At 48.6% G+C, this 14643-nt stretch overlaps 1 protein-coding gene across 1 annotated transcript; it reads left to right on the top strand.

Annotated features, from left to right (window-relative positions):
* Nucleotides 1-245: 245 nt before the first annotated feature.
* Nucleotides 246-12944, top strand: RCN1 (reticulocalbin 1; the record flags this gene model as incomplete). The annotated part of the gene is made up of 6 exons (XM_084228995.1): nt 246-651; nt 4934-5127; nt 6236-6414; nt 8287-8347; nt 11415-11614; nt 12837-12944. The coding sequence occupies exons 1-6, from the start codon at nt 398-400 to the stop codon at nt 12942-12944; spliced, it is 996 nt and encodes a 331-aa protein (XP_084085121.1). The 5' UTR covers nt 246-397.
* Between the last annotated feature and the right edge of the window lie 1699 nt (nt 12945-14643).

Here is a 14643-nt window from a genome sequence, read left to right as displayed (position 1 = left end):
TCATCCTGCACATCTGTTGCTCGACAAAGAACTTCTTCCCGGTCTTCCGCCGCCAAGCCCTCCAGTCCCCAGTCGGGTTCGCCTGGGCCCGCCCCTCGCGACGAGATCGCGGGGAGGGGCCGAGGGAAACCCGAGGCCCGCGCCCACCACCCGGGCGGACGACGTGGCTCCGCGGCCCTGGCCTCCCCCCGCGGCCCGGCGGCCAATGGGCTCGTGAGACGGGCGGCCCCACTTCCCCGCCGGCGCCCGGGGCGCGCTGCTCGGCTCTGGCACAGGGAGGGCGCTGGCCAAGGGGCTGGCCCGTCCCCTCCCCCGCGCGCTGCGGGTCCCCACTCCCCAGTCGCCGCCCTCGCCGCGCGCTCGGGGCCTCCCTGCGGGCCGCTCTCTGCTCGCCACGATGGAGCACAGCGGCCGCGGCCGCAGCCTGGGGCTCGCCCTGGGGCTGCTGCTGGCGCTGGCGCTGGCGCCCCGGGCGCTGCGGGCCAAGCCCACCGTGCGCAAGGAGCGCGTGGTGCGGCCCGACTCGGAGCTGGGCGAGCGGCCGCCCGAGGACAACCAGAGCTTCCAGTACGACCACGAGGCCTTCCTGGGCAAGGAGGACTCCAAGACCTTCGACCAGCTCACCTCGGAGGAGAGCAAGGAGAGGCTGGGGTGAGGCCGCGATCGGGGGCGCCGCAGGGTGCCCGGGGGGTGCCCGGGGCGCGCCCGGGGCCGGAGCCACGCGGGACGCGAGCCGCAAAGCGAAAGCGAAATCGGGCGCGCGGGTGGGGCGGGGTGGGGGGTGGAGAGGGGCCGGGGCCGCCGGGCGCAGCGGCCGGGCCGGTGCCAAGTTGCCCGCTGCACCCCGGACCTCCGCGTGGAGCTCGCGGCCGCGCCCCGTGCGGGGTGGATTCCCGCTGGGCGGCGAGAACGTGGCAGCAGCCGCGGGAGCCGGGCCCGCGAGGGCCCGCCCCCTCCCTTGGTTGCATCAGAAGGGAGGGGAGAGAGTAACAAGAAGAGTTTGTCTAGGGTGGCTTTTTAGTGGCCTGAGTGCTTCCCAACCCTCCTAGTTTCTCGCTTCTCCTCCTGGCCCGTAGAGGAGGACTTGAGACGCCCAGAAGGATGGACAGAAGTGGATTGAAGGTGAAGGGGGCAGATGGAGGAGATAGCTGTGCTCCTGGGCCAGTCAGTGCTGGGGTATTCTTGCCTTTAGCCCAATGGCCCAGCTCATCAAGTGGCAGTGTGTAAAAAGACTGTTTTTGAGAGGGGAGGGGATTTGGGGGACAGGAGATGGGAGTTGGACGGGACATGGAAACTGGCCCCCTAGTTTGTTTCCAGCAATGTCTACAGAGGCACCCCGTCCCTTGATAAATGAGGGCAAAAAGCTAGGGGTGGTGTGGTGATGGATTGCGAATTTCCCTGTTGAAGGCAGGTAAATCAGGAACCAGACCTGAGAAACAGAACTTTGTAACATCCCAGTCAACCCTCTTCAGGTCCTCTGGGGACACACACACCGGCATTGTGCAAAGGCATCTAGAAACCTTTTCACGGAGGAATCAGCACCCAGCCTGGTCCCAGATGGAGGCTGGGCTGGGGAGGATACCAGTGGCCCTGCCTCCTGGAGGGGGCCCCTGGAGGTGGAGGCTCTTCATGTCCTGCTGCATAAAAGAGAACACAGCCATCCCTGTGCTGATGGGGGCCACCAAAGGCCAATGTGGCTGGTTAGCGTATGAAGCTAAATTACACCTATTGTGTAGGTGCACCATCTGCCTGCTCTGATAAAAAGATCTTTGAACTTCAAAGTCACCTCCAAACAATCACCTTTTATTTTGCAGAGAAGTACTTTCTCTTCGTGTCTGAGACTTAACAATGGGGGCCATTAATAAGTTCAGTCTATTGTATTGCTCTGAGACACTTGGAAACGGATTTATTCTTGGGCCTTGAATGGCAGCCATTGGCAGCCGTATCACAGGGCGGGGGAGGTTTTGGGATGTAGAGAACTGCTGTAGTTTGCCATCCTACAGGTTCCAATTTAATGCCTTCATAATGACCCATAAGTGCAGCGGTGAGAGAAGGCCTGGTGGAGTTGGTCTGCCTTTGATTGTTGGACACACATCTTAGCTTCATTTATTCATGCAACAAACCTTTGAATGGCTGCCGTGTGCCAGCCAGGGCATTAGGTATCTGGCAGGTACAAAGGGAACTTTATGCTTAGTTTTTATAAGTACTTATAATCAAACCTGGAGGAGAGAAACACAAGCAGACACACACATAATTGCTGGGATGGCAGCCCGTAAACCGGCAGTGACCACATCCAAGAGGAGGCTCTAGGACTTTAGCTTGGAGAGAGGATCTTGGGGGGTTGGGGATGTCAACTGAGCAGAGCTTATGGGGTGATCCAGAGGTTGCCAGGTGTACAAAGTTTATAAAACCTGTTCTGGGAGATGAAGGGCCTTGGGGTAGTGGTGTTGGACAGTGTTAGGAAGAAGTAGGAGGCGGGAGTAGAGAGGGAATCGAGGGCAGAGCAGGAAAGGCCTTTGTGAGTGGGAGATTAGAGGCTATCCTGTGTGTGGCGGAAATGTCATCATCCCAGAAACTTGCTGGGAAGGTCAGACTAGCAGCAGGGCAGAGAACAGAATTGAGGCACAGATAGAACCCACAGGGTGGGGGATGGTGGTGAACACCAGAACCCCTCATGACCAGTCCGGGTGGCAGGAGGGTGAGTCCAGACACATGGGAGGGGGAACTGGCAGTGCCTGCCCCTACCTCAATATGGAGGGGTAATGGGGATGACATCTGGGTCTCTGGATGGGCAGTGGCTGTGCTGCTCACCTGCAAGGGAGATCTGGGTTAGAGGGGTGGAGGGCAGAGAGCTGGAAACCAAGGACCCAGTTTGGGATGGGGCCAAATGTGAGCAGCCTGGACTGCTGGATCTGGGCGACTCTGTCACCCCTTGTCCACAGGTTCTGAAAATGTGACAGCTCTAACACCCCGGGTGGGGGGGGGGGGCTGCAAAGTCACATTGGCAACCCGAAGTCACAAAGGGGCTGTGCAGTCCTAGGAAAAATGTGAACACTTGCCAACATTTAAAATCAGAGTGATCCAGATGCAGGTCCTGATTTCTGGTTTCTCTTGAGGTCTGTGGACCATTATTCCCACGGGGCCACCAGGTCTGCAGCAGAGTTGGACAGTCTTGCTGGCAGCCATCTCCAGGTTGCCCTCAGCTCTGTCTGAAGGCTTCATTCACATCTTGTACCTGATGGGTGTCCTTGAGTTCTCCCTCCACCTGGGAGCTAGGTTACGGTCCTCAGTGAAGACAGGCGCATAGTCTCCCCTTTATTCCTCACAACCTACTTTGTAACATAGGTTTTCCACTTTATAGCCGGGGAAACTGAGATCCAGGGAGGCAAGTCCCTTGCCCAAGGTCACACAGGAGTAGGATCCAGGCATTCTGATTATAGCATTTGCCATTCCCAGTTTCTCCTGAGATTTTTGAAGTGTAAGATTAAGATCTTACTTCTTGTAACAAATATTCATTAAGCTCCTACTATGCGCTGGGCTGAGGGGCATCCTGGTTATATTTTTGGCATAGATCAGAGGCTGTCGTTTCCACAAAAGGTTGTACACGGTTGACGCTAGGTCTCCACAGCGCTGAGACTCTGTTCCCTGGGCTTGGAGCAGCGTCTGGGACACAGTGGGCTGGCTGAACAGTGTTCAGTGTCGAGAGAATTCTGCTGTGTCTGCTGTCATTTCCTAGAAGGAAGCCTGAATACCGAGGTTTAGTCTTTTAGTCTTGAAACCTATTAAAATTGCAAACGAAGGGAGACATTAAGTGTTAGATGCTGACACTTTTCCGAAGAAGAAGATCTCGGGCTGCTCAGGTTCGGGGAGGAGATGAAGACTTGAGTGCTAGTGAATTCATTTCTTACTTCCAATTAATCAGAGATTAGCTGTGTCATAACTTCTGTTCACAGTAAGGAAATTTTACCACTGGGTTGATAGACTTCCACCCCAAAGCTATGAAACCTGTTCCTAATTAGCCAGCATGACTCATCCTGGGTAAATTGACTATTAGGGTAAAATATTTTTAAACGTTGGAAATATCTTTAGGTGTCTTCAAACACCCTACAGTGATGGCGTCCCTGGCTTGAGACCCTCTCTCTGGCCTAGATGTGGGTACGTGGTGAGCTTCCGGCCCAGTGTTTGCTAAGGACTAGGGGTTGGGGCTTCTCGGTCGAGTGCAGTGGGAAACCGCTGGGCCAGCTGTGAGCAGGAGGCAGCAGTGGACTTAGGGGTCTTCACTGTAAGAATAGGGTTTAGGCTTCTGCAGTGCTGGGCAGGCAGGTCACATTTCTTGAATGGTGTCCTTGATGGCAAGGTTTTTATATGCTGTGACCAAAAAGATCTGGTCTCTACCTACTTTAAATTTCAAGTCTTTGAGTCCAAAGTGGTGAAATTTTAAAAAAAAAATTCACTTTTTTTTTATTTATCTAGACTGAACCAAGAGCCAGAAGACATGAGTTCTTCTCCCAGTCATTAAATGCTGGCTGTGTGACCTTGGAAAATGCAAATTCTTGCACCCTCAGTTTCCATTATTACTTTGAAATGAGGGGCTACATCAGGGAAGATTGTTGGGTTTCATCTCTCAGATCAACTTTAACCAATCGGTGGTATCCATCTGCAGAGCACTGTGTTGAGAAGGATTCTGAGGCCACCTGTAGGTTTATCAGGATGAGGGGCATTGGCACTAGGTAGGGATAGAGGAGGCATATAATCCTATGAAATATAAATTAAATATAAAATTAAATATAAATGTTAAGATCCTTTCTAGCACTGTGGGATCATTGTTTTATTTTCATGTTTATGCATTTTTGATTCTGCAGGCATTTGACCTTCCCAGGATCAGGCTCATATAACCTTAATAGCTTCTGGGTCTTTTTTCTTTTGACTACAGGAAGATCGTCGATCGAATCGACGATGATGGGGATGGCTTTGTCACCACTGAGGAGCTGAAAATCTGGATCAAACGGGTGCAGAAAAGATACATCTATGATAATGTCGCTAAAGTCTGGAAGGATTATGATCGGGACAAAGATGATAAAATTTCCTGGGAAGAATACAAACAAGCCACCTATGGTTATTACCTAGGTAAGAAGAGCCACAGGAGCTGTCACACAGCTGGGGTCCACATCACCAGAGACTGCTCACTCTCTCACTATATTCACCCCTTTGGGGAGATGTCACAACCTCTTTAGTAGGGCCTGCTGGTGTAACAGCCTCCTCTCCTTACTAAGACAGGACCAAGTTACTTACTCTGAAGTCATAGGTAGTGAAAAGGCGAGAGGTCAAGAGTTTAATAAAAAAAGACTTCGGTTACTTCTCTCCCTGGCATATGATCTCAGAGGTACACTCAAAGGACAAAGCAGAAAGTAAGCATGTCTGTGTACAGTTTCAAAATGCTGCTCAGTCTCAGATGTCAAGGACTGAGTGGGCTGGAGCAATCAGGCTATCTGGTCGAGGGTGGTTTGGGAGCTGGGCATTGAAGGATGGATTTATATTGAAAGAGATAAAGATGAGTGGGGTAGGTGGGTGGGTCAGCTGCAGGAGCAGAATTGCTGCAATGCAGTCAGCAGTAGTTTGGATACAGGGCTGGGTTTGGATAGAGGCAAGTTTGAGGGAATGGTTTGAGGGAATGAGGGTAGAGGCTGGTTTGAGGGAATGACGGAAGGGTGTGTGCAAAGGACAGGGTGAACACCCACTGGGTGCCTGGTAGAGACAGGAAGGAGAATGGAAGGTACACGTACTCATGGCCACATTAAGGGAGATCTTGTAATCCAGGCCGGGGTGCCCGGTAGAGACAGGAAGGAGACAGGCTTGAGGAGAATGGAAGCTACAGCTACTCACGGCCAGGCAGAAACATTCAGACAAAATATCATGGGTGGTAGGGACCCTTTGTGTGTTGTGTTCAAGAATGGTATGATGAAAGCAGGTACAGCCAAGAGAAATACAGCATGAGTGCATCCAACGCCTGTGTTCTTAACCACCTGCCATCATGCCCCTGATGAGCCATGACAGCCTGGGCTAGGGAGGGTGGGAGGCGACAGCTACCAGAGACATCCTGAAATAAAATGTTTCACAGGACTCGGCAGGTCAGGACCTCTCATCCCAGGTGTCCCATTTGGGCATGAAGGATGCTCGACGGGAGGAAATGCCTTCCTCAGCAGCCCCATTTAAACGTTTCTGCGCCTTCATGCAGGGAACCCTGCTGAGTTTCACGATAGCTCAGATCATCACACCTTTAAGAAGATGTTGCCACGAGATGAGAGACGGTTCAAGGCTGCCGACCTCAACGGGGACCAGACAGCCACTCGGGAGGAATTCACTGCCTTTTTGCACCCCGAGGAGTTTGAGCATATGAAGGAAATTGTGGTTTTGGTAAGATAATAGAGAGCTCGAGTGGGAAAAGACCAGGGTGAAAACTGCAGTAAAGTCTTTTCACCCACTACTTACAGAGAGAGAATGTTCTTTAGCCTGAGGGGCGCTGGAGAAGGACTCTGGAGGGGAACACCTGTCCTGTCTGCTCAGCACATTAGGGCAGCTGGCTGCTGTCATCAGTAGCCTGGTCCTAGCCACTCAGTACAATCGAGGCTTATGTCTCGCTTACAGCAAGTCCGGTGCTGGTGGTCCCAGCCTCACAGATGAGGCTTCTGGGCAGTTCTCTAAGTGCTCTTAGGCACCCAGGCTCATGTCCCTCCATCTTGTGGCTTCAAGATCATCCTGGCAACAGCCAGCTGGGGACAAAGGAAAAGAGGGAATGAGAAAGTAATTGTTTTGGTCTGTTCTGGCCAGGAAATGACGTGTCATTCTTTTATATCCCACGGGTTCCTGCTACATAAGGTGAGGTGAGATGGGTACTCAGAGAGAGCAAATGAGTGCAGTGAACACCTAACTATCTCTGTCCCATTTTTCAGCTTTGAGGAAACTAGAAAGATGGAGATGGAATCCACTGGATTGTTAAGCCACATAGAAACTTACAGTAAAACTGTGGTGGGTAGGGCGCTCCCTTAGGTGTGGGGCTTCGGAGGGTTCTTCCAGAGACAGAATGTTCTTCAGCAAGAGGGCAGTTGGAGGACTCTGGAATAGAACACTTTGGAATAGCTGTCTCCTCAGCAAATTTGTCAGAGCAGCTAGCTGCTGTAATCAGTAGCCCAGGCCTAGCCACTCAACACGATCGAAGCTTAAGTCTTGCTTATAGCAAGTCCAGTGTAGGTAGTCTCAGCCCAGGCTTTAAGGAATAGCTCTACTTGTGAGATCTTTGAGTGTAATTGCTTTCCAAGGTATCTTGTTAGTAGGTCCCAGATGTCCTCATTTGTACAACAGTATATAAGTGCCATCACCTGTTTGCTGGGCCGATCTCCCAAGATACTTCCACTTCAATGCTGGAAAACAAGTGGCTAAAGCTTTTGTTTGTATCCAGCTCTGAGCTGCTTGAGTTTCCCGGTTGGTAGATGGAATCTACTCTTGCCTCATGCTATATCCTCATGCCCTGCAACCCTAAGGACTGGCCAGTGGCTCTTAAGAATCATTTCTTTTTACCACCTAATGTCTATGAGTGATGGCTAATTTTCCAGAGGATGATGAAGATGGAGAATTATCCACAAAGGGCTTATGTGGCTCTGGATTGGCTCTGCCCTCTGGTTGGCTATGTTCTTTCTCCAGGATGCCTCTAACTTGCTATTGCAGTGGATGGTAGACTCAGTTATTCAGCCTACCAAGACACCTAATTAAGAAGTCAGATGCACTTAATGGAGAATGTAATACATTAAAAATTCAGATATACTTTTTATTTTTTAACTGTGCATTATTTTGTGTTTTTTTTCTGACATCAACTTGGTGTTCATGGTGCACTTGACCCTGGGGTCTGTCTCTGTGGTCGTCTGGCCCAGAGATCCTCAAGTTGGGTTCCTCGCAGGTACCCCAGGGGATAATCTGGCTGCTCAGTCGAGATGGTTGTATATGCAGGGCTTACTGATAAAATCCAAATACCCGTGTGTTTACAAATACATGTCTATTTGAAGAGATTTTTCTGCTCTTAAAATTGTGGGCTGGGGGGTTGGGGGGAGAGGGACAGAAATCACTATCTATTTTCCACAGATAAGGAGAAAATGCTGGGGAGATAAGGAGACAGGCCAGATGTCACCAAGCATTCAGTCACAAAAGCTGGACAAAAGAGGACAGTCACTAGAATTCTCAGACTCACTGAGAGCACGCAGCCATAGTCATTCTCTTTTCCCTTTTCCTGCCTAGGAAACTCTGGAGGACATTGACAAGAACGGCGACGGGTTTGTGGATCAGGACGAGTATATCGGTGAGTCCTGCTGGAGTTATGCTCAGCTGGCCCACATGGGCAGCTCCCTCCCCCCTCACGTCTGGCCACTTTCCCCAGATCACTCTTTCAGCAACAGCTGTAGCAAATGGTGGTTAACCAGAGGAGAAGGAGTAGGGAGGAACTTGTCACCCCAGCCCAGTGATGTCACACCAGGGAGTTATTATTAAACCTCGTTCAGTGGAGAAGAGACTGAAAGGCTGGCTCTACCACTAGACTGGCCAGCAGCTGGCCCTGCCACTCGAGAGGTGCCTTTCAGCACGCTCCAGTTTTACCTTTGCAAATGGGTTTGGAAGTTCTACAGATTTATAGTGAGGCTAGTGTGCACAACCTCGGAAAAGACTCAAACCTGATTATGGACCTGGAAGCTCGAGGAGGCACAACCATGATCAGCAGAACTGTTCTTATGCCCAGGATCTCTGCAGCAAGGCATCCAGCTTAGGCAAATCCTTTTACAGCACACACAGCTCCATAGTAGCTTGCGACATTTAGCACCCCTGGTTTCCAGTCTTTCCTTGGGAGTACTGCACATACCCAGCATCTGTTCTGAAGGGCTCCATTTAAACACCCTCCAGAAGAGCATTTTCAGGTAACTGAGCATTGGTTGAATGAGACTCAAATTAATGCATCTGGGTCAGAACCCCCATTGCTGGGGAAAGCCCTTCCCTGCAGCCCGGCAGTCCTGCAGGCGTGAAGGACAGGAGCAGGCCGTTAGGAACTTTCATTAGCTCCTCACCAGCTGCTGCTTTGTGCTTTGGCACCTGGCTCCAGCTGCAGACAGCTCTTCTCTTCCCAAGTCTCAGAAAATGAAAGCTGAACAGTCATTTAGGGGATGGAATATAGATATGTGCATATGTATGAATTAAATTTCTGCGCACTTTCTTGGGTACCAGTTCCTTAGTTGGTGCTTATTGAGCTGACGTTCATTTACAATGCTGTATAGGGTCTGTGATGGCATTTTCCCAGCAAGTCTGCTATCAGCTGCCCATTCACCATCCACCACTGACTTCTTGGCCCTTTCTATGCATTCCCTTCCCTCCCCTTCTCTGGCCAATGACTATTCAGTTGTCAGAGTCTAAAGCGTTGTTTCTGTATACATACTTAATCAAGGCAATCAGTAACTTTTAGTAAAACTAGAGCCCCAGTCTCTGCCATCAGTCTTTGATCTTCAATGCCAAAGAATCAGATGCTGTTCTCTGCCTGTGGTAACAGGTAGCGTCTCACTGGAGTAATTCAAGTGATCTTGGGGGTGCCACCTTTGTAGCATAACCTATGCGATGGCCTCCTGTCCACACAGGACAGCCTCGCTCGTGCCTGTTGCGCATGCAGGGAAGGTTCTGAGTCTCAGACCTCTTGCCTTGACAGTGGTGATGGAATTAGACTGACAGAAAACGCTGGCTGATGAAAACGACATTGCACTTTTGATTGAGAGTATGTGCTCTTTCCTGTCCTTCTGGGCTCTGCATTGAAACAGTGCAGAGTCGGGCAAAACTCTTTGAAGTGCCTTTGCTTTAAAGAAGCATTCCATTCTTTGCACTGGCTAAGGAGGAGGTGGGGTCATTGTTCTTAAATGGAATTTGGAGCAGCTTGCAGTCAGGGTGACCTGCTGTGTGGACTTGTGTAGCAAACGGCTGCTTTTCATTTACAGGGGAGGGAGGAGCAATCTTCAGGCACAATCCTAGTATTAGGAGTCCTGGCTTCCCCACTTAACTAACTCTGTGGACCTAGGACCGTCTCCTACTCCCTATAAGCCTCAGTTTCTTCAACTGTGAAATGGAAGTAAATAGTACCCAGGCTTGCTGGATTGGATGAAGCACAAATGAGCTAATGCAGCTGACAGTCCTTTCTCAAAAATTAAGAAAAACAATGTGCAATTGTCAGGTGTGAATCTATTCTAACTGAACCAAGGGTCCCGCCTCTCTTTTTCCTTTACTCAGTCCCTACTTTCTCTGCCACTTGACATGTCCAAGTTGTGCTTCCATTAAAGACAAACTGCCCACGGGGCACCTGTCTTTTAGTGACTTAGCAAACAATGCATATTATTTACTGCCTTTTTTCCTTCCCCTGCCATTTTGTAAAATGAAGATTAATGCTCTGTCCTGCAGAATTGTTACAAGGATAAAGTAAATCAATAAAATATGAAACCCCCTGGGAAATGATAAAAACAACAGCAGTAATAAACAGTGGTTAAGACCATGAGTTGGAAGCAGAGTACCTGTGCTCCTGTGTAGCCCCAAGTTCATGCTGACTGTGTGTCCTGGGGTCAAGGCTGTGCTCCATGTTTTCATCTATACATCAGAGAGAACAATGGCTAATTCATAGGATCATTAGTAAAAATCAAAGGAGAACAATGTGTATAAAGTATACTTATACAGGAACCGGGCCCCAGAAAGTGCCTGATAGTGGTTAAGTGGTTATGATTCTTCGTTTTCCCCCATCTAGCGCCAATTTGGATTGCAGAAGGCTTCCCCAGAAAGTGTCCTATTTGATCATCATAATAACCCTGTGATGTTTACATTGGCACCGTTTACAGACAAGGCAACTTAAGACTCGGTCACTGAACTAAGTTACTTAATCCCAGTTACTGAACTAAGAGCCAGAATTCATCAAAGGGGCAAGATCAGTTCTTCTGAGTCCACCGAGCGGCTCTCATTGTATCAGCCCCAAGAAACTGCACACCAGGGGTTCGGGTTAAGTCTGAGGATGGGTCATCATCCTTGCAAAAACTCATGAGGTCAGGGCCTCTTTGGTGGCACAAGGGGTTAAGACACAGTCTATGAGGCTGTCCATAGCCGCTGCAGCATGAGTTTGATCCCTGGCCAGGCAGCTACCCACATGGCACGGTAGACCTCTCCTGCTGCTCCCCTCAGCGTGTATTTCAGTCAGTCTGCCTGTTCTGTTCCCTGCTCTGTCTCTGGTGAATTCTCTCACCCCCCACACCTCTGGCCTGTACCCCAGTTCTTGTTTAAAAAAAAAACTCATGAGGTTGGGTTTTCTTTGACTTTTACATTTCACTTATCTTCGTAATCCAAACAACATTCCCTTCTAGCGGATATGTTCTCCCACGAGGAGAGTGGACCCGAGCCAGACTGGGTTTTGTCGGAGAGGGAGCAGTTCAATGAATTCCGAGATCTGAACAAGGATGGGAAGTTGGATCAAGATGAGATTCGCCACTGGATCCTCCCTCAGGACTATGACCATGCGCAGGCTGAGGCCAGGCACCTGGTCTATGAGTCAGATAAAAACAAGGTATTTCACATTCTCCCGGGGTGGTTCATTAAAGGGAGAGACGGTTTACATAAGATTGGTTCTGTTTACCACTTTGCTGATAGCATTGACCTGTGTGGCTCTGTCCTTACTGACTTCCTCATTCTTGCCAGACAGTAAAGAACTTTAAACTTGAGTTGAGACCATGATAAGCCAGGGTGAGCTCAAGAGGCCCAGACATTTCTGGATCATCTGTAGGCCACACGCTTACCTTCGCTCCCACCTCCTAGACTGTAGAACTGGTGACTTTGTTTGCTAAGAACAGGGCAGGGGTTTAAGAAGTACACCCTTCATTGCCCTGGGACTGACTTGTGCCTCCTTCTTTCAGCCAGGAATGTCGGCAGAGGATTGTCAGGAGTTTGTGATGTGTCAGGTAGAAGGAAGCTCATCCCATTAAAACCCATTATATTCACCACTGTTGAGTAATTGGTGAGGGAAAATTCTGATGAAACTCCAGTGGTGTCATTCTATATAGGCTTATTTCAGAGCAAGTCTGACACTTCAAAAGCAAGATCACATTGCTGGCTCTGAGGCCCAGAAGTTCAGCATCTGTTGATAAATAGCCAAACGATTTAATAAGATTTAGGAAGTAGTCCCCCACTTCCTAAAAGACAGTTTTGCAGTCAGGTCATAGAAGAGAAATAGAATTCTTCCAGGCCTGTTTTGGGGAAGCTTGCACTGTTTGAAGACATACATAGATTCCAGGACCTACCAGATAGATTTAGCATAGATTTTATAGCAGGAAGCTGTTTGAATTTGGGGTCTTACAGTTCAGTAAGGGTAGAAAAAGGAGTTACCTGGCAGTTTTTAAATTATTAAATGTGGAGTTTTACATATTTACATAAGCTTCATGCTAAATTATTATTCGGACTTGGGCCTTCCTGGTGGCGCAAGAGGTTAAGCACCGCACTATGAAGCAATCTGCAGCCTCTGCAGCACGAGTTTGATCCCTGGCCAGCCAGGGAGCAACCCACATGGCGAGGCAGACCTCTCCTGTCTCGCCCGCTGCTCCCCTCAGCAGTGTGTTTCAGTCAGTCTGCCTGTTCTGTTCCCCACTCTGTCTCTGGTGGATCCTCTCACACTCTACGTCTCTGGCTTGTACTCCAGCTCTTGTATGCATGAATAGATAAATCTTTAAAAAAAAAAAATCATTATTCGGGCTTATCAGAGCTTCTATGACATTGCTTCTTCCTCTCTCCTACAGGATGAAAAGCTAACTAAAGAGGAGATACTGGAGAACTGGAACATGTTTGTTGGAAGCCAAGCCACCAATTACGGGGAAGACCTCACAAAAAATCACGATGAACTCTGATGTACACTCACCCTCGTGGGGCAGACTGTCATAGGGCTTTCTTTCATTGTCTTAGATGGTTGTATACTTGTCTTATTTACAGTGGTTTGTCCCCCCAAAAGCAAGCTTATAACCTTAGGTTGGGGTTAAATTGTTTTTCACTCAGTGTTTACTGAGAAATAGTCATCATTACTGTTTCAGTAAGAATTCTTTCAAAGCCCATTAAAATCTGGGTAAAAGAGGGGACCCCTACATTGCTCTAAGGGGATATACTGCTAGCTTTTTCCATTAAATTTAAAGGGTGAGAATATTTGGAAAAGCTTTGTTATTCAGAAGTTGGGTGGGTTGAGGGGAAGGATATGGAGTGACTGCTATGGATTTTAACTGCAAATTTTTACATTCACCACTGTTGAGTAATTGGTGAGGGAAAATTCTGATGAAGCTCCAGTGGTATCATTCCATGTAGGCTTACTTTAGAGCAAGTCTGATACTTCAGATTCTTCCTTTTTGACATTGTGCTCTGAGCTGTTACTGTAAATGGTTCTAAAACCTCTGTGCATTTTTCTGTACGGATCTGCTAATGTGCACAACAAATTCACATCTTTGGGTTGTTTTTTTTTTTTTTTTTTGCTTTGTTTTTATAATAAGAAGCAATCAAGAAAGATAATGTGAAAAAGAAAGGAATTTTAGAGGTAGGGAAAAGATGAATGTCAGGCATGAAGAACTATGAGGAAATGGTAAACACTTAATTATACTTGAGAAATTTTTCGACTTGAAGGAAGTCTGATCTTTGAAAAAGTAACTAGAGATATAATCCATTTCCTAGTGATCACCAGTGGGAATGCAGGAGTGGCTGGCTAGGGGAGCACTGGAACCCAGCACGTCCAGGCCTGGGGAAGCCACGTGCCTGCACCTGCCCCAGGGACGTCTTACACCATGGAACTAGGATCATGTGATGTTCCATGGCATTGACTGACTGGTAGAAACAACCTCTACAGGTTGAAATTCCACCTTTTAAATAGGAAGTGAATGAAATAAAGAATCCCCCTGAGGATTTTCTATTGTGTCCTGTCTTGTTTAACTTCATATGTACTGTGACATCATTATTCCTTACAGAATTTAACAGTGGGATGGGATTATAGGAGTAAGATTAGAAAGATTCTGGATTTTTTTAATCTGCATGTCCAGAATATATCTATTTACTTACTCTATAAAATGTATGCTTCTTTCTCTATGCTATTAGGGAATCTGCAGGCCATTGTAACTAAGATCTTTCTGTATGTTTCAATTGGGGGAAAAAAACCCAGTTAGCACGTCATCAGCATCATTTCCCACCACTCTCCCTTTCACCTCCCATCCCTCATCCCTCATCCCTCGACTTTCTGGTTCACAAATACACCAATTTCACTCTCAGGTTGCGCATTTGCACTTGCTCTCTTCGATTCAAAACCCACATTTTGGGCAGCTCAAATACTACCTCCTCAATGGGGCTTTCTAGACTTTACCATTGTAGCAGTTCCTACTCGAGTCCCTATCATGCCTGTTTTATTTTCTTGGTGTGTGTGTTGCCATTTATATGTTACCAAAGGCTGCCATATAAATTATCACAAAGTAGATGGTGTACTACAGACATTTACCTTTCTGGGGTCCGGAGATTGAAATGGAGGTGTGGGCGAGGCTGTGATCCCTCTGGAAGCTCTAAGAACGCTTCCTTTGGCTG

The sequence above is a fragment of the Talpa europaea genome (assembly GCF_964194135.1).
Source record: "Talpa europaea genome assembly, chromosome: 1".
NCBI classification, from domain to species: domain Eukaryota; kingdom Metazoa; phylum Chordata; class Mammalia; order Eulipotyphla; family Talpidae; genus Talpa; species Talpa europaea.
This window is presented reverse-complemented; position numbering and strand designations above follow the sequence as displayed.